Raw genomic sequence first — 19092 nt, 5'->3', positions numbered from 1 at the left:
GTGGACCAGGTCAGGTGACTTAACACTGTACTTGATCAGAACTAGGAGAACACACGGTGAAGCTAACTAACCAACTGGAGAATGATGAAAACAGTCATTCCAGGATTACACTCCTCTGTCGCTGCCCTCGGAAGCTAGGAAATGGACCATTTCATTTGATTCTCCCCAAAGCTCCATAGGGTAATTATTACATGTCCCTCTGAATGGGAAACTGAGGCTCAGATGACAAGAGGTGATTTAAAAAGACCCTGTGCACTACACCAGGTCACCCTATAGTGTCCAAGCCCTGCCATTGGTCTCACGGGAACTGTGAGCTAAACTCTGAGCTGAGTGGGTGTCCTTGTAAGCATGGCACCAATAAGGCGATTACTTGGATGGTCCCACTGGCTCTGTTGTGTTGCTGGGCTTTAGCCTGGCGGATCCCGTTTGTTCTCGCTGTGTAATAGGTAAACCAGGAGAGAAGCCCAGTCGCACTCTGCTACCATATTTCAGCTGGCCAAATTAAGAAACTGCCTGTACCGTAATGTTCCCCCAAAGAGTTGACAAAACCTTACATCGCTCTCCCTGACTTGCACAGCTCCTGGACTCCCGCTGGACGCAGATGACGTGTACCATTGCCCTGGGGTGCTGACACCCAGTGGTCATTTCAGGCTGGTTTTGCCGTTGGTGGCAAGGTGCTCTCAGAGGCAGTCAGAAATGGTCTCTACCCCCTTCCTTGGAATCCTCGAGATCAGAAGGAAGCTCAAGTTTGCATTTCTGGCTCTCTGTGAGTCAGGTGTCTGCAGGGACCCGAAGGCGGGAGGCTTGTGAATTTTATCCTAGGGTCTCTGCCCCCTTCCCCACTCCTCCTCTCCGACCCTTTTCCCTGCTCCCTGCCCCTTCCATCCCACACACTGGAATACGCATCAGAGTTGTATGAAGAGGGCATCCAAATAGTGCAGTATTTTGACATAGATACAGTCTGATAAATACATTTTAAAATCAAGCGACATAAAATTAGTTAATAAAAAACTATGAAGGGAACACAGCCGGTTTTAGTTATTTCAGAAAATATAGTTTAAACGGATGAAGACAAATATCCAGCCAGTCCAGCTTTGACTTTCAAAGTAGAGAGGGAATAAAAATCTAATACGAAGAACATTTCCATTAAGTGAATTTTCTTGAAACTGAAGAATAAAGCCCAGAAAGCTTTTCTTCGGGGAAATAATCCAGGGTAGAAATCTCTTGTGGTGATTTTGGAAGGGCAAACTATTTACCAGTTTCCATAGCTCTTGTTTATTTTACAAAATGCACTCTGCCTTTGTAGCCAGCTGTCAAGGGATCCGGGGCCATGCATGGGCTGTCCCGCCTTGCCCCCCGCCCCCCGCCCCGCTGTGCTGGGCAAGCGCTGCTTCAGCTCCACTGGGGATTGCCTGCATCACCCAGATGGTCTGCTGAGCCTTGTCTCCTCTCTGTTCTGTAGCGGCTCAGCGCTGACCTTTAATTTGCATCTTCCCTCAAATCCTGGCCGGGGTGGGCGGTGCCTGGTGACTTGCTGAGTGCCTGCTTTGACCTTGGGCTCTGAAGACTTCAGTTTTCCCTTGCTGCATTCTCTGCAGGTCGTTCTCCTGTCATCTTTATTTAATCTTTAACTCCAGCCAGGTCGCTTCCCTGTTCTGTCCAGGTAACAGTCCTGCACCAGGCCCTGGAACCTGGGGGCTGAGACAGGGCTGCCTGGAGTTGGCCTGTCCTGATGCAGGAGTGCCCTCTGCTGGCCGATTGGCTGCATAATGCGCCAGGTGTACTGCTGTAAGGCTGGCCGCGGGTGCTTTTAGAAGCTTAGCCTTTGCCATCCAGGGCTCTTTTTCAGGGGCCATAGATTCTGTGACCTGCCTCATTAAAGCTTCCTGGGAAAATGGAAATCCCTGGAAGAGGACGTTTAACACCTGCTTTTGGTCATCTATTGTGATGTTGCCAAGGAGAGTTGCAAAGCTGTATAATTCGTTCTTGAATTTTAGATGTCTGGAGTTCATTTTTAAAAAGAGAAAAAAAGGGACTTCCCTGGTGGCTCAGTGGATAAGACTCTGCACTCCCAATGCAGGGGGTCCGGGTTCGATTCCCGATCAGGGAACTAGATCCCACGTGCATGCTGCAACTGAGAGTTCGCATGCCACAACTAAGGAGCCTGCATGCCGCAACTAAGACCCAGTGCAACCAAAAAAAAAGAAAAAGAGAAAAAACTCCCCAATACATAAACGTATATCTCCGTTCTTCTCTCATCACTTTTGCCACTTAAACGTCTAAATATAAATCCCTTGATTTATGGTTTTCTTGGCATCACCATCAGTGTAAAAGAGCAGGAAAGAGTCAGAGCAGAGAGAGTCCTGGGGAGACGTGTGAGCTCCCCCGCCTTCCTCCGCTCCGCCCAGCCTCGCCTGTCCCTGTGCCCCTCCCTGGGTCTCCCCAGCCCCTTGGAGAAGCTGGAATAGTAGCCGCTGCAGCCTCTGTTCTGTTTCCTGGTCCTCGTCCCTCCCTCTCCACCCACTCGCTGGCACCCGCTCAAGGCTTGTCCTGGTTAAACGTCCTTCCCTCTGAGGCGGGTCCTGCTTACAGGGCCTCAGGGCTGCACCCTGCCCGCCAGGTTAAGCACAGCCTCCTGCAGTGGCCACGTCCCCAAGGATGTGAGGCCTCTTTGGAGCCCACAGCCCTAGCGAACTCTTCTTTTGCACTCCTGGCACTCTTTTTTTTAGTTTAAAAATCACCTTTGGGCTTCCCTGGTAGCGCAGTGGTTGAGAGTCCGCCTGCCGATGCAGGGGATGCAGGTTCGTGCCCCGGTCTGGGAAGATCCCACATGCTGTGGAGCGGCTGGGCCCGTGAGCCATGGCCGCTGAGCCTGCGCGTCCGGAGCCTGTGCTCCGCAACGGGAGAGGCCACAACAGTGAGAGGCCCGCGTACAGCAAAAAAAAAAAAAAAAAAAAAAAAAAAAAAAAAAAAAAGGAATGAAATTGAGTTATTTGTAGTGAGGTGGATGGACCTAGAGTCCACCTTTATGGAGAGTTCACAGACAGTAAACAGCACCAAATATAAATTTTCGATCTGATGAATTTTGACAAGTGCATTCGCCTGTAAAAACCGTCATCATGATGAAGATAATGAAATTTCCATCACCTGCGAAAGTTCCTTGATGACCCTGTTTAGTACACCCCCAGTCCCCACCTCCATCCCCAGGCAACAACTGGTCTGCTTTCTGTCAGTATAGATCTGTTTACATTTTCTGGAATTTTATGTAAATGGACTCATGCAGTATTTTGCTCCTTTTTTGCCTGGCTTCTTTCGCTCAACATAATACTCTCGAGATCCATCCACACTGTACGTTCCATAGTTTGTTTTTATGGCTGAGTAGTATTCCGTGGTGTGGATGCATCAAAATTGAGTGATCTCATTCACCTTTTCACGGGCAAGTCCTATTTCCTCGGCTTGACCGTCAGCCATTCGAGGGCTGGGACAGTGTACCCAGTGCCTGGCACTCCCACAGCCCCTCAGCGGGCTGGCCGAGCCTGGCGGCTATGGTTTGGAGAGAGAGCATGTGGTGTGCAGGGCCAGGATGCCGGGTCCAAACCCTGGCTGTGCCACCTGGTCAAGCTCCTGGTCTGTGCCTCAGTGTCATCACGGGTCAGTGTAAGTAATGGCCATACTCGCCCGATAGGGTTATTAGAAGGAACGTACAATGAGTCAGTGTAAAGCCTTTGGGGAAATATCTTGAACGTGTTTCATGCTGCGTATTACCGGGAAGCAGCAGAACACGGTGATAACCAGTGGATTCTGGGTCCAGATCCCATCTCTGCACTGCGACGGGGTGACCCCGAGCAAGGGCCTCCGCTTTCTCCTTGGACGAGTGGGGATAACGAAGAATGTCCCGGTCGTGGGGCTGTGGGGAGGATTACATGAGTCGTTTACGTGAAGCCCTTAAACCATGTCACGTGACACTTGCCCCTCAGATGTGGGCTGTTACACGGATGCAGCAGAAGGTGTCCAGGGAAGCATCCAAGGTTTAACCCCGCAGGAGGACGGGCAGCCTGGGGAGGGGTTGACCCGGAGATGTCCCATCTCTCTCCCTCTCCGCGGCAGATGCTGACTGCGGACCATGGAAGCAGAGGGAATAAGTAAGACCTTCTTGACCGGGGGACTTTTTAGCGGCCTTTGAGCCGCTGGATAAGGAGGCGTTTATTCAGGGGTGACTTCACTGGAATTTCCCTTGACGGCCGAGCCCAAAGGGACCCAGTCCTGGCTCTGCAGTTCCATCTGTGCTCTTCACAGCCGCCTGCTGCTGCTTTTTTTTTTTTTTTTTTTTTGCGGTAAGTGGGCCTCTCACTGTTGTGGCCTCTCCCATTGCGGAGCACAGGCTCCGGACGCGCAGGCTCAGCGGCCATGGCTCACGGGCCCAGCCGCTGCGCAGCATGTGGGATCTTCCCGGACCGGGGCACGAACCTGTGTCCCCTGCATCAGCAGGCGGACTCTCAACCACTGTGCCACCAGGGAAGCTCCTGCTTCTTGCACAGTTCTGGGAGGCAGGCTGGGGGGCCCTCCCCTCGCCTGGGAGGAAACGGGCAGTGGCACGGAGGGTGAAGCCAACCGATGTAGGAGTTGGGGGGCTTCCTGACTCTGAAGCCCTTGTGCAGTGGGGATGCCTGCTGCCCTGGTGACCCTCACCTGGAAACTGCACCCTGGTCTGGAACGTCACCACCAGTCCCAGCAGTGTGAGGGTCCTGAGAGTTCGGCTGTCCCCCCTTCAGCTCTTCCTGCTGTATAGTCTTAAGTCCGTTGCAGAAATGAGTGGCATCTTTCTCAAGCTGCAGCCCAGCTTCTCCTTTGGCCTGGGAAGTGGCCGGCGGGGTGACACAGGAGTCCTCATTTTCTCGCCTTGCTTTGTTTTAGCGTCACCATCAGAAGGGCTGCGATGAAAGCTCCGTGTTTTCTGAGACCTGGGGCTTGCCCTTCTCCCGAGTGTACGAAGCAGTGTGGGTGCCCCAGGCACCCCAGTCCTCTCCAGCTCCCTCCTCCTCAGGGTCCTCAGCATCTGTCAGCTTGTCTTGGTTCATCTGCGCAGCTCTGACCCAGGCGGGGCTCGGGCACTGGGCGTCCCCCAGGGAGACCAAGCCAGGGGTGGGGGAACCCAACTTCCATGAACTCCTGGGCCCTCTCTGAACCTTGTTCTCCCTCAGCTTCTGGAAACGTGGGTCCCAGACCACCAGCCCTGCCAGATCTGCACGTGCCTCAGCGGGCGGAAGGTCAACTGCACGACACAGCCCTGCCCCACAGCCAGAGGTGAGGCCCCTCCCTCAGGGCTCCCTCCAGGCCCCGAGGCCACCCTGTCTTCAGACCTGGTGGACCAGATCCACACGCGGATTCCCCATGCCAGCCCCACCCTGCTTGCCTCGCCGGGCTGGGCTCCCCTTCCTGCACGGGGGTAGAGCTCTCGGGGGCGGGTGTGTGTGTGTGTGTGCCTGCTCTGCTGTCCCCTCCTGGGCCCTCAGCCTCGGTCTCCCGAGGGTGCATCTGAGGGGACAGCCGGACACACCGGGTGACTCATTCGTCAGCGGGCCTGGCTGGTTCCCGCGGCCGAGAGTCTGCAGTGGGCACCGCTGTCTCTCTCTCTGACCTCTGCGGCCTCTTCTCCCCCAGCGCCTGCGTGCGGCCCGTGCGAGGTGGCCCGTCTCCGGCAGAGCACGCAGCAGTGCTGCCCCGAGTACGAGTGTGGTATGTGTCACCCGTGGCATTTCTCGGCGTCCAACCCCAGCCCCGCCCCGGGGAGAGGGGGCCAAGGTGGTGCTGCTGAAGGGGCTCGTGGTCAGGAGCAGGGTGTGGATTTTCCAAAACCTGGAAAGAGTAGCCTCTGGAAAATAGGGTTTGTTTCCTAGAAAGATTCTGCTGTGACTTATTAAATGTAAGTTTTGAAAGCATTAAAAAAGAATGGGGTGCAATGTTCACAGCAACATTATTTGCAACAGCCAAGATATGGAAGCAACCTAAGCGACCATCAACAGATGAATGGATAGGGAGTTCCCTGGTGGTCCAGTGGTTAAGACTCCATGCTTCCATTGCGGGGGGCACGGGGTCGATCCCTTGTTGGGGAACTAAGATCCCGAGTGCCGCGTGGCGTGGCCAAAAAATAGGAAAAAAAACCCACAAAACGGATGAATGGATAAAGAAGATGTGGTACATACATGCAATGGAATACAACTCAGGCATGAAAAGGAATAAGATTTTGCCACTTGCAGCGACATGGATGGACATGGAGGGTATTATGCTTAGTGAAATGAGTCAGAGAAGGGCAAATGCTGTATGATATCACTTATATGTGGAATCTAAAACTACAACAAACTGGTGAATATAACAAAAATGAAACAGACTCACAGATATAGAGAACAAACTAGTGGTTACTAGTGGGGAGAGGGAAGGGGGAGGGGCAAGATAGGGGCAGGGGAGTAAGAGGTACAAACTACTATGTATAAAATAAATAAGCTACAAGGGTATATTGTACAGCACAGGGAATATAGCCAATATTTTATAACAACTATAAACGGAGTATAACCTTTAAAAATTGTGAATCGCTGTGCTGTACACCTGAAACATGTAATATTGTTATCAACCATGCCTCAAAAATAAAAGAATGGGGTAATCACTGGTGGGGGAGGTGCAAGGGATTTACTGCAGAGCCAGTTATGCCAGAGTAACTGTAGAAAAGGCCACACATGGGCGCCTTGACTTCAACACGTTATTTGTCAAAGGGTTTCATTACAGGTTTGCAACTTGCATTGTGAATAATGGGCTGAATAACGGTATAATTAAATGAATCCAGAGCTGATGGAATTCTGAGTAACATGGCAGGAAGTCTCTAGTGCTTTGTCCCTGTCCTGTCCCAGGCGTTTATTAATTGTACAGATGAAGACATAAAGCACAGGCTTGTGAAGTTTGAGGCGATGAAACCTTTGAGGGAGAGCAGATAGATCAAGACGGTCCGAGGATCTAAAAAAGAAATCATCTGAGACATTGCTTTAGGCTGATGAAATTTATCAGGGATAAAGAGAAGCCTTATGTGGAGGGGCGGGGGTGAGGGGCGAATCTGACTGGGGAACAATTTAGTAAAAATAGGTCTTAGGATGTTAACAGTGGAGGGAACTGGGGGTCATTTAGTTCAAAGCCTTCATTTTATGGACATTTTGAAGCTTCTCCAACGTGCCAGGCACTTTGCCTTCATTATTTCAAGACATCAATAGACCGACCCTGTGAGGTAGACTGCCCACCTTACAGAAGATGATCCTGAAGTCTAGAGGGCTCAAGTGATTGGCTGAGATCTGGAGTCCCTGCAGATGACAAGAGTAATCAACATGAGTTTGTCCTATGGCTTGTATCTATCTATCTGTCTATCTACCTTTCTATCTATCTATCTATCGTTCTATCTATCGTTCTATTATCTATCTACCTATCATCTTTCTATCTATTGTCTATCTACTGTCTATCTATCTATCAATCATCTATCTATGTATCTATCATCTATCTGTCTATTATCTACCTATCATCTATCGATCTATCATCTATCTGTGTATCTATCATCTATTTATCATCTATCATCACCTTCCCCCGCCCCCTCCCTGTCCGTGTATCTCCATCTCTATCTCCATCTCTTCCCCTATCTTTTCATCTTCCTGTACCTTTTCCTCTATCTCCATCTCTAGCTCTGCCTTCATCTCATCATCATCACATATGTGAAACAGTAAAGGTCTGCGTGAGTAGGAATGTAGTGTAAGGAGCCACTCACTAGCACAAGAGTAGCCTCGCTGAATTCTGAGTGCACGTCTCTCTCTGGGCCCTCAGTGTGTGACCTGGTGAGCTGTGACCTGCCCCCGGTGCCTCACTGTGAAGGTGGCCTCCAGCCTACACTGACCAACCCCGGCGAGTGCAGACCCAACTTCACCTGCTGTAAGTTCTCCCTCTGTGGGTGAGGACGGGGCGGTGCAGTCACTGTCCCCTGGTCTGGGAAGGCATCCTGTATTCTAGTGAGCTGAGCCTGAGCTTGGGGTGTGTCTAGAACAGAGGGGTCAAGGTCACACGTGGACTGAATCCCCTAAGACTCCTCCCAGCCGCAGGCTGGGGAATGGGGTGTGGACACAGCTGCAGGCATCCCCCTTTTGGGCTTATTAGGTGGCATTTGGACCTGAGATGAAGAAGCCTCCAGATCTAATCTTTATTTTCTCCCACCCTCCCATAAGCCATGGAGGGGAAGGAATGTACCCTTGGTTTGTTCAAATCACTGGATCTTATTCCCAAATAAATTTATAGACTTTTCTTCCTCTGTATGTTTATGTATTTAATTTCTAAATACTACAATTTAAGCATAGGGTTGGACTAAAGACAGTTTCTGGACATGTCAAGAAGCTGAATTCAATATTTAGTTACTGAGAATACCCATTTCTCGTCCTGTTGATTGAGAATCTCACTTGAGTTCTGAGATGAAAGCCCTCGAGTATGGGAGAACACATTGTATCTGCAGAAAGCTGGGAACAGGCAAAGGCATGGGATGGGATTTGGCAGTGATAAAAGGACATTGTGGATTTGACAAGATTGCTGTCATTTTTCATTCATCATTGTCGGAGGACCTAAAACTCTAGGTCATTTATTATTCCAGGTACTGAGGTTGGGGATAGGATCTCATAAGCCACCAGCTTATAAAAATGCTAACCAGTACCTATGTGCCCAGGGCTCTCTGGGTCTTAGAGATTCTATACCAGTCATCTCTGAGTATCTGCAGCTGGAGGGACCCCACCCCTTCCAGATGTGCCTGGGAAGGTGGTGGAGTGGACACCCAGCAGCCTTAGCTTCTCCATTAAAATAGCTTCATATTTCTCCTTTGGGTTAGTTTTCTTATTTTTCTGCAGACTGACCACTTTTTGGTATGATTGACTATCCCTCAGCTCCTGAGCTGGACTCACGTGTGTTTCTGACTTAATATTCTGGGGCTAGAGTTCCCTGGGACCTTATATAGTAGCTGAATGCTTAGGAACCCAGGCTGAGTGCAGCGCTCAGTGTGGCAGGACCGGGCCATCACCTCGTGCTGCCCCTCAGCCTGCAGGAAGGAGGAATGCCCAAGGGAGTCCCCACCCTCCTGTCCCCCGCACCGGACGCCAGTCCTTCAGAAGACCCAGTGCTGTGATGAGTACAAGTGTGTTTGCAACTGTACCAGCTCGGCGGTGACCTGCCCACTGGGGTACCTGGCCTCCACCGTCACCAATGACTGCGGCTGCACCACCACCACCTGCCTCCCGGATAAGGTAGGGGCTGCTCGGCTCCAGCTGGGACAATGGCCAGACACATGCTCCTGTGGAAGACTTGCCTTCCTGCCCACACGAGTGCTGTGTGGCCCAGTGAAGGGGTATCAGCATTCCATCTCAGCCTAAACCTAATTAGCTCAGGAGGTACTAACAGAGACGCTACCATGTTCTGAGCATGGCTGGGTGCCATAGACGATTCTAAACCCATGAATGATTCTAAAACCTAAATTATAAAACAAGATGCACTCCCAGGAATCTCACCTCTACCCTTACTTTCCCTACCTTGTTCCTTTTCTCCCTTCATAATTTATCATTTTCATTGGTGTATCCATCTATTTTTCTTTTCGAAAATATAAGCAAATTTTATACATTTATATTGCTTCCTATTTCTCACCGAAAGGGTAGCATATTATAAATTGTTTTGAATGTGTATTTTTTCACCGAACAATTTGTAGTAGAATTATCCTCTGTCAGTATATGGAGATCTGCCTTATTCCTTTTCACAGCTTAGTAATCTATTGCCAGGATGCATCTTAGTTCAGTCATATCGATTCACAGTTGAGTGGCTTCAATCTTTTGCTATTGCTAGTAATGCTGTAACAGCCTTGGGCATCTGTCATTTTGTCTTTTTGCCAGAGTGTCTTTTGGGATAGATTCCTAGAAGAGGGATTCTGGGTGGTAACAGTTTTTAGGGGGGCTTCTTAATCAAAGAGCCAGGGGTCTCATTCACTGAGTTCATTGTACGAAAGCGGGAAGACGGAGCAGGTATAGGAAAATGGTTTTAAAAATGTGTACTGTTACTATGTGAATACACGTGGAGACCTGTTTGTAGCTTCAGAGGACACACTTGGGATCGTTTAAAACCTGCCTCTGAGCCTCATGATCCAAGAGTTTCTTTAGTACCTCATTCCTAGAAAATAAAGTCTGAGCGTTGTATATCACATGCATCCCAGGCTCTACGATTCTAATCGTAACCAACCGCTGGGATCTCATGTCCCACGTTCCTTCCATAGCCTACAGCTCTTCCAGACAGGATCCCTTGTCTCTCAAGCACATCTCCCGCTCTGTCTTCTCTTGATACATTCCTTGTCATTGGTGGGCATCAAGGGAACACTCATTCATAACCCCTGCCCACCCTTCCCTCACCTTCAGCCACTCCTAATGGGAAAGAGGGCTATACGTGGGTGGGTTCCAAGTTCAAGGACATTACTGGGTCTGAGAATTAGGGTGCAGCTTTCCGTGTGACACAGGAAGGAGTTAAATGCAGTTAAGGCAGCAGTGATAGTGGGTCAAGGCGGCCAGTGTGTTATATCCCCACTGGAGGGCCTCGAAGGACTCAAAAGGAGCCACACTCCCAGGGTGAACCTTCCAAAGGCAGGTGGGCAGGGGAGGGAAGAGGGCAGACTCTACTATGTAAGCGCCCCTTCGTGTGGGCAGAGACTATGTTGCTTTCATTGATTGCTGTAGTCTCAGCACCTAGAGTAGCTTCCAACACGCCGTAGATGCTTACTCACCTCTTGTTGAGATGAACTGAGTCCCTTCACTCTCGGAAACCTTGTGTCTACAGGTGTGTGTCCACCAAGGCACCATCTACCCCGTGGGCCAGTTCTGGGAGGAGGGCTGTGACGTGTGCACCTGCACGGACCTGGAGGATGCCGTGATGGGCCTGCGTGTGGCCCAGTGCTCTCAGAAGCCCTGTGGAGACAGCTGCCGGCCGGTAAGGGGGAGGAATAGGGTAGGGAAGTAGGGGAGGGGATCCCAGGAATAGGCAAGAAAGGCCCTTTAGGAACCTCTGGTTCAAGGCCAGAGGGGAGGGGCCAGGAGGGGAGTGGGGCTGGGTAAAGGAAAGAGGCCTGAGGAGAGGACGGCTGCGTCATCCTTCTGTGATCAGCTCTTGGCTCATAGTCATGTCTGCTGTGCGGTCTTGAGTCCACAGGGCTGGGAGGTTGGTCTAAGCAGAGATGTGGATTAATTGCCTAGAAAACAGGGCTGGATTTTTTTCCCTATCTATCTCTTCCCTTTTCGGACATCTCCTTAGCCTACACCTAGTACAGACATATGTCCTGAATTTTCTGAGATGGTCCCCGTGTCAGTGTACTATAGTGTTTCTACACAGGTTGGTGATTTTTCAGACCAGGTGTATCATGCGAGGTACAGAAGTTGAGCCATGTTTATACTTTGAGGTATAATTTTGGGGTTTGAAACCCCCGGTCCAGTTTTTAATTCTTCTTGTGGAGGCCTTCCCCTAAGGCTCCTGTGTGCTTGGGGAGCTTTATTCTTGTACATTGAAGACTGAGCAGACTCTAGAAAAAGGGAACCACAGTCCGCGGGGGTCTTGTGGGTTCAATTCTGTTTGCTGGTTTAATGCTGTTATTGTTAGCGCAAGTTCATGTGCCCGACGCACCGTGAGGCCAAACGCAAACGTCGGAGTTTGGAGCAGAGAAAGGTTTATTGCAGGGCCATGCAAGGAGATAGGTGGCTCGTGCTCTAAAAAGCCCCGGAGCTCCCAGAAGGGTTTCAGCAAAGGCTTTTTAAAAGCCAGGTGGGGGGGGGGCGGGGTCGCAGGGTCTGTGATCAGCTCGTGCACAGTTCTCTGATTGGCTGATGGTGAGGTAACAGGGCGGGGTCACAGGGGTTCACATGACCAATCCTTAGGCTCCAGGAGGCCTGGGGCTACGTTCTCAGGTCATCCAGCAGTTAACATGTTCTGTTTGGTGGGGCGTTTTCACATCTGCAAAACAACTCAGGAAATGTGCATCAAATACTGTTACGTAGGTCCTTCAGAGAGGAGCTAAAGCAGAGGGTTCGGGGGAGGCCCCCATGGGGTCCTGACCGGTTACATTACTGTTATCACTGCATTATTATCAGTAGAAAATAATGATAAAAGAAGAGGAGGCGGGGCAGGCAAGTACATGCGTCTAGTGGTTGCTTTTGTACCGGCGGTGAAGGGCGGGCTCTCGATGCTTTTCTTCGGACGTGTGTGTGGTTTGGTGACGGAGGGGAGGGCCTGAGAGTGAACCCAGACATGGGGGAGTCTGTTCAGTTCCTCTGCGCTCTACCTGCTTTGCCCATGCTGAGGAGGAGCAGGGCTGCCAGGCCCCCTTGGGAGAGGGTGATGCTGTGGTTCCAGGTGTGCCTTTGGGGAACACGAAGCTTTGGAAACCCATCGGCCTCCATCTCCTCCCACAGGCCATGGGAGGCAGTGGAAAGACCTTGCTATCAAGTGAAGGGAGTGCTGCTGAGAGGTTGTTTTTATCAAATTGGCACCGAATATGTTTTGTGTTTTGGTAGGGAGTTTTGATTGCAAAGAATGGAATCCACTCAAGCTAGCTAAAATAAAACGAGGGGGAGGGGCTTGCCTGGTGGCGCAGTGGTTAAGAATCCACCTGCCAATGCAGGGGACACGGGTTTGAGCCCTGGTCGAGGAAGACCCCACATGCCACAGAGCAACTAAGCCCGTGCACCACAACTACTGAGCCTGCGCTCTAGAGCCCCCGAGCCACAACTGCTGAGCCCATGCGCCACAACTACTGAAGCCCGCGCGCCTAGAGCCTGTGCTCCGCAACAAGAGAAGCCACCGCAGTGAGAAGCCCGCGCGCAGCAACAAAGAGTAGCCCCCGCTCGCCGCAACTAGAGAAAGCCCACTCGCAGCAACAAAGACCCAACGCAGCCAAAAATAAAATAAATAAATTTTAAAAATAAATAAAAGGGGGATTTATAGGAAAGACAGGGATCACTCAGAAACGAAGTTCAGGGCATGCAGGTGGGCCCCGTGGTTGTACCACTTTTCTCTCCGTTTGTCCCGTGAGCCCCTGTCTCCGCTTCTCTCTGCCCATCCGTCCGGTTCCTCACTGCGGGCCTGGGAGGACGTTTCGCTTTCTCAGAAGCTTCACTTGCACGTGGCTTTATGGAACCTGGCTTCAACTCAGTGTGGCTTTTCAGGTCCAGGGTTCGCCCCGTCCAATCAGACCTGTTCAATCTGTATGCTCCAGAGATGAACTTCTCAAGAAGAAAATGGATGGGCTCAGCTCGGCCCATGGACTGGGCCCTCTGTCCAGTCCCCACTCTGGTCCATCAACCGCTGGGGAGAATGTAGGGCACGGGGTGTGAACCTGGCTGTCTAGAGGCCAAGGTGCTGGAGGCGGCTTCAGGAAGATGGTGGGTCCCGAGGTCAGAAATGAGTGCAGGGGGGCACCACGTCCAGAACTCTCAACCGGATGATAGCTCTAGGGTGGCAGAGTGGCCTGTCTTAGAGACAGAATGTTCACACCTTCTGGGAGGAGAAGGAAGCATTGAGGTTTAGTTACAGCTGAGGGGAGGCTGGGCTTTGGTCTGTATTGTGTGTTGAAGTGGGAGCTTTAGTGAATGGCCTCAGGCTTCATTCTTCAAAGAGGGGAGTATCAGCTCTGGTCAGACTCCAGAGGCATTTAGGCTCACTTACCTGAATTCATTTGCTGTCTAGGCTGTGACAAAAAAAAAAAAAAAAAAAAAAGAACACTACCACCATCACCCTCTGATTCTTCCTTTATAAGCCACTGTCTGCAGAAATACGCTTTCCCCTACCATCTCCATAATTAATCCTCTGCATGTCACATCAGAAACGTGATGTAAGATAAGCAAAGGGCATTGCTGGTGTCCCAAAGAATTTCATGGGTGTACTGTGGCCTTGCTTCCACGTTGACAGCGAGAGGAATTCCTGCTCTTTTGTATAAACCTCAGAGGAGTTTTTCTTTGAAGGCTTATAACCCTTAGACCCCAGAGTCAGACTAAATTGTAGCTTCAGGAACTGTGTTCTGAGCAACTAAATGCAATCCATTATGGTTTTTTTTTTGTTTTTTTTTTTGCGGTACGCGGGCCTCTCACTGTTGTGGCCCCTCCCGTTGCGGAGCACAGGCTGCGGACGTGCAGGCTCAGCGGCCATGGCTCACGGGCCCAGCCGCTCCGCGGCATGTGGGATCCTCCCGGACCAGGGCACGAACCCGTGTCCCCTGCATCGGCAGGCGGACTCTCAACCACTGCACCACCAGGGAAGCCCTATCATCCTAATTTGTTGGCGCCTCCAAAGCGCCTAGTACGTCATAGGTGCACGATAACTAACTGGATCTCAGCTGATCAAGGACTGAGGACAGTTCACTGGGCACTGCTGTGATGCAGGTCGGGGTGTAAGTAGGTCCCATGGAGATGCTGCAAAGTTGAGCCAGGTCTCTGGGGTCCTCGTGTTCCCCCGGGAGAGGCACTGCCGGGGATGATACCGAGTGCTGAGTGCATCCTCTGACCGGGCCCTGCTTGTGAGTGCTCTTGGGAAGCAGAGCGGGTGTGGTACCCACCCCCATCCCGAACGGCTGTGGCTGCAGTTTGTCCTTCTCTCCGAGATGCTGCACAGGCCCGGGTTCTTGCCTCTCGGCCCCTGGGACAGCCTCACACGTCATTGTTTTGTCTGTTCTTTGTACATCGCTTCACAGTTTTCACTGGAGGGTTTCAATCCAAGTTCCCAATGCTTTGCCCAGGTTGGAGGACCTCCAAGAGGAGGGACAGGCTGGCAGACTTCAGACGTGCAGGATGCTGGCCTCCCTGGCAGGCTTTCTGGGGAAAGTGGGTCTCATCTCACTGTGCCCCCTAAACTACTAGGTAAATGTCAAGTGACTACCTGGGGAAGCCCAGCTCTGCACATCACTGAGAGGTCCTGGGGTCAAGGCACTCATGTTGTGCAGGTAATTAGCCCTGTTAGGGCAGAGCTGGGACTCCAGGCTTCTGGAATGTTCTCCCCCAGTCAGTGAGGGACCCTAGATTTGGGCTGTGATAAACATCAGGGCAGCTGGCTGCTTCTGAGTGAACTCTGACCATCTTTAATACTCCCATGGACTGGCTCTTCTTACGTGGAAGTTTGTAGAGGGCAGGGTTGTGTCTCTTTGGCTGGTGTAAGACCCATAGTGACTCAGTGGGTGATGCTTCCTGACCACTTAGCATGATCGAGGGGCTGGTGGAGGGCAGAGATGAAAACAGCCGGTCCAGCTGTCCCTCTGCAAGCCCCAGGGGTCCGTACACCTGCTGAGTGGACCAGAACACCTGTCTTTGCTGCGGGCCTGTCCTGACGCTCCACCCTTTGTGTGTTTTCAGGGCTTCACTTACGTTCTCCATGAAGGCGAGTGCTGTGGAACGTGCCTGCCATCTGCCTGCGAGGTGGTGACTGGCTCCCCTCGGGGAGACTCCCAGTCCTACTGGAAGAATGTAGGTCTGGGCCAGGGTGGGTAGGAAGGAGGGTGGGGGCCTCACCAGCCTGGTCGTCCATCCGGGGTCCGGTGCTGCCCTTGGTTTCGTCCGTAAAGTAGAAGCTCATTCCCTGCCTTTTGCTTTCCCCACAGAGAGTTTAATGCAGCTGTTGGTTTATCCAGATGTCAGCCAGGATTACCTTGCTCCCGGGGAACTAGTTAAAGTTGCCCCAGACTTCCCATTTTGTGGATTTTGGGAGAAGCCCAGTTCTCTCCCTGTGAACGCCTGAGGGTGGGGGTCATGTTCTCCTGTTTAACCTGTGAAGCTGAGGACCTGCTTCCCCTGATGGGTGGTGCAGGGCTGTGTCGTGGGCCTGGCACCCTGCCACACCACATAGGCGGCGAATACTGCTCATGCCACACTGGCCCAGGCGGCGTCCTCTGACCCTTTCACTGGTTCCTGTTGGAGAAATATGTAACCCAGAGAAGCAAACTACATTTCTGTTCCCAGGGCCCCTGAGCCCCCTTCTGAAGCTCTGGCTGTAGCCCCTGAGCGTGTTGGCAGCCCCCATCTCCCCATCCGTGTCTTCTCCTGCCCAGCCCCCCACCCCCAGATCCCCTCCCCCGAAACAGAGCAGGGTAGCTTCTCCTTCGTGGCCCAGAGGCTCTCACTTTGACTCTGGATGCTCATAAAGCCATTTTCTGAAGCACAGAGGATCCCTCCCCGGGAGTCAGTCTTAGCCCACATGCTAGGATGCTAACCGTCCTTTTACTCTGATGGATAAGGAGGAAGTGGAGGGGTGCTGAGCCCTGGAATCCTCAGGACGTGGATGCTGGGAGGGGGTGAGGTGCACCTAGGGACCTTCCCCTTCTCAGTCCTCCAGTGAGACCAAAACACACTCTGTGTAGAAGGAGGGCAAAGCGTTACCTGTGCCCCGAACGTGCTCAGCTCCTACCCCGGCCCACCAGTCCCCTTCTCCTTGGTGGTGACAGACTGAGTTTCCCACAGGCATTCCCACCTCCCTCTTCTAATTCTGGTTACCTGTGGATTTCCCTGCTGTGTCCCTCCTCTCCACGCTTTAAACCTCTTTGCTCCCCATCCCATCCTGGGATCAGGCTGGCTTTGCACCTCCTCCCCAGGGCCAGAGGCTACTCCATCCTGGTTGGGGCTGACAGCTGGTCCCTTTGAGGCTCAGCATCCTCCTCACCGCTCCACCCTCCCGCCTCTGGTCTCTCATCTGCCTCCAGGGCTCCCCCAGCCCTGACCCCCATCAGTGTTCACAAAAGAGTTTCCCTTCCCAATTCAAGTCTCCATCTTACCTGTAAGACGTGCAGGTCGGCAGTGGCTCTGGGGGGACCAGCAGGTGTGGGTAGGGACAGGTCCTCTTGATGCGCCCAGAGCTTGGTGGGTAAATGATCGGAGTGGGGTGTGGCCCGCAGCGGGAAGGTTTGGTCAGGGTGAGTCAGAAGGGGGGTCAAGAGAGAGGCTGCGGTGTGTGGCACTTTCTGCTTCTCTTCTGGAAAGAGAAGAAAGGGAACAGGGGCCAAGAGACGTCGCTGGGCCTGGAGTGGGCAGGCCGGGTGCCCCCGCTTGCGTGTCTGGGAGCTGGATCACACAGACCGTGCTCACGGTCACGTGTTGTCCAGGCAGAACCTCCGCAGGGACTTTCTGAACCATGTTCTGGACACTCAGTGGTCCTTGACTGTGGTGCCCTTGGGGACAGGCCACCTGTGTGCAGCCTGGAAGCTCAGGGCAGATTGCAGGGCTGAGGGTCAGACGCCAGCATCCCCGGCTCTTACCTGGGACAGGCCACCCATGTGCAGCCTGGAAGCTCAGGACAGATTTCAGAGCCGAGGGTCAGGCGCCAGCATCCCCAGCTCTTACCGGCTCCCTGTACCAGAGGGAAGCAGCACGAGGCTGGGTGCTGGGCTGAGTTTCCCTCCACATCTCCCCTCCACTGTCTCCCCATGCAGCCATTCCTGGACACTCAGCTCCCAGCCGAGCCAAGGGTGGAGGGAGCATCCTTACGTATCCCCAGGTGCTTCCTCCGGTGGCTCAAGACTCTGTCTTGGGAGCACACGGGGCTCTGAGCTAGGATCTTGGTCAGGGTGACTCTGACCCAGACTCACTGAAGGACCCGGATGAGCTGTCCCTCCCTCTATGGGCCTCACCCTGTGGGCAGGGCTTAGCCGTTGAGCCGGGCTCACCTCCAGGACCCACACCAGCTCCTGAGGGGGCTGCCCACTCCCAGTGGACCTTGGCCCCCTGACCAACTCGGGTGCTCCGACCACAGGTTGGCTCTCACTGGGCCTCGCCCGAGGACCCCTGCCTCATCTACGAGTGTGTCCGAGTCAAGGAGGAGGTCTTCGTGCAACAGAGGAATGTCTCCTGCCCCCAACTGAACGTCCCCACCTGCCCCTCGGGCTTCCAGCTGAGCTGTCAGACCTCGGGCTGTTGCCCCACCTGTCACTGCGGTAAGATGTGCCACCAAGCCCGCCTTCAAGCCTCTCTTTCCTCTAAGGCTCCGGAATCCTTGCCTTTTGAGCAGCTCAGGGAAATGGGGAGGATCACATCTTTCCATCCTTTGCTAACACTTTGGGGAGAAAGCAAATAAGATGAGGGAAATGGGACAATTTCCTGAAGGTCATCACTGTGTCAGTGCTGGTTTTATACCTTGTCTCATGTCATCCTTATGACAATCCCATGAGGTGGGTACCATTATACCTCCCTTTGCTCTTGTGAGTTAGTGAGTGGTAGAACTGGGCTTGGACCCAGGCTTCTCTAATTCTAGAGACTCCTTCTCAATCATTCGGCTGGAAAAGGTATTCCGACTGCCCATCCCCTAACCCCACCAACCAACCAACCAACCAAATAAACAAACCAATCAACCAACCAACCAGTCAGCCAAGTAACCAACAAACCACACAATCAACCAACCAACCAAATAAACAAACAAACCCAGCAACCAACTAACCCACCCACCCACCAACCAACCAACCAGCCAAACAACCAACAGCAGTAGCAGCAGCAGACAACTCTCACCACCACCTGTCCTGAATTCTCTGTGTGATTTTATCTTGGGACTTAAAGTTTCCAGAGTAGAATTTCTTTCTTTGACAAGCCCAAACACTCTCCCACTCACCCCTTGGGAGTGAATCACTTAAACAAGTGCCCTCCCCTCGAGGACTCCAGGGACCTTCTCCCTGCGGGCTGGATGGTGGGGAGCAGGCAGCTGCCCCTCCTCAGCGGGCCTGGGGTCACTGTGGCCACATGGGCTCTGGCAGGAGGACCCACAGCGCCTGGCGTTGGGTGGGGAGAGGGACCGGCAGGGGCAGTGGGGAGGCCCGGCCCGGGAGGAGCAGCCGGGTGGTGGGCCTTCACCAGCTGTGCTCCGCACGCTCATGCCCTGTGCCTGTCTCTCCCCAGAGCCTGTGCAGGCCTGTGTGCTCAACGGCACCATCATTGGGGTGAGCTGCTGCCTTCTCCAGGGCGCCTGGGGGGCAGGGGTGGGGTGCTGGGGGAAGGGTGTCCTTCTAAAGTACAAGTGAAAGGAGCCAGGGCGGCCTGCCCCACC

The 19092-nt window shown here is 52.7% G+C and overlaps 1 protein-coding gene across 3 annotated transcripts in view; it reads left to right on the top strand.

Annotated features, from left to right (window-relative positions):
• VWF (von Willebrand factor) overlaps positions 1-19092 on the top strand; it is a 134855-nt gene that overhangs the window by 102874 nt on the left and 12889 nt on the right. For all 3 annotated transcript variants that reach the window (XM_081248296.1, XM_081248297.1, XM_081248298.1), the window contains 8 exons: positions 5202-5304; positions 5662-5736; positions 7855-7959; positions 9103-9308; positions 10876-11025; positions 15426-15536; positions 17812-17992; positions 18945-18985. In XM_081248296.1, the coding sequence (XP_081104422.1) occupies positions 5202-5304; positions 5662-5736; positions 7855-7959; positions 9103-9308; positions 10876-11025; positions 15426-15536; positions 17812-17992; positions 18945-18985 (972 nt within the window). The remainder of the gene's footprint in view (positions 1-5201; positions 5305-5661; positions 5737-7854; positions 7960-9102; positions 9309-10875; positions 11026-15425; positions 15537-17811; positions 17993-18944; positions 18986-19092) is intronic.

The sequence above is a fragment of the Mesoplodon bidens genome (assembly GCF_964165515.1).
Source record: "Mesoplodon bidens genome assembly, chromosome: 11".
Lineage (NCBI taxonomy): Eukaryota > Metazoa > Chordata > Mammalia > Artiodactyla > Ziphiidae > Mesoplodon > Mesoplodon bidens.
This window is presented reverse-complemented; position numbering and strand designations above follow the sequence as displayed.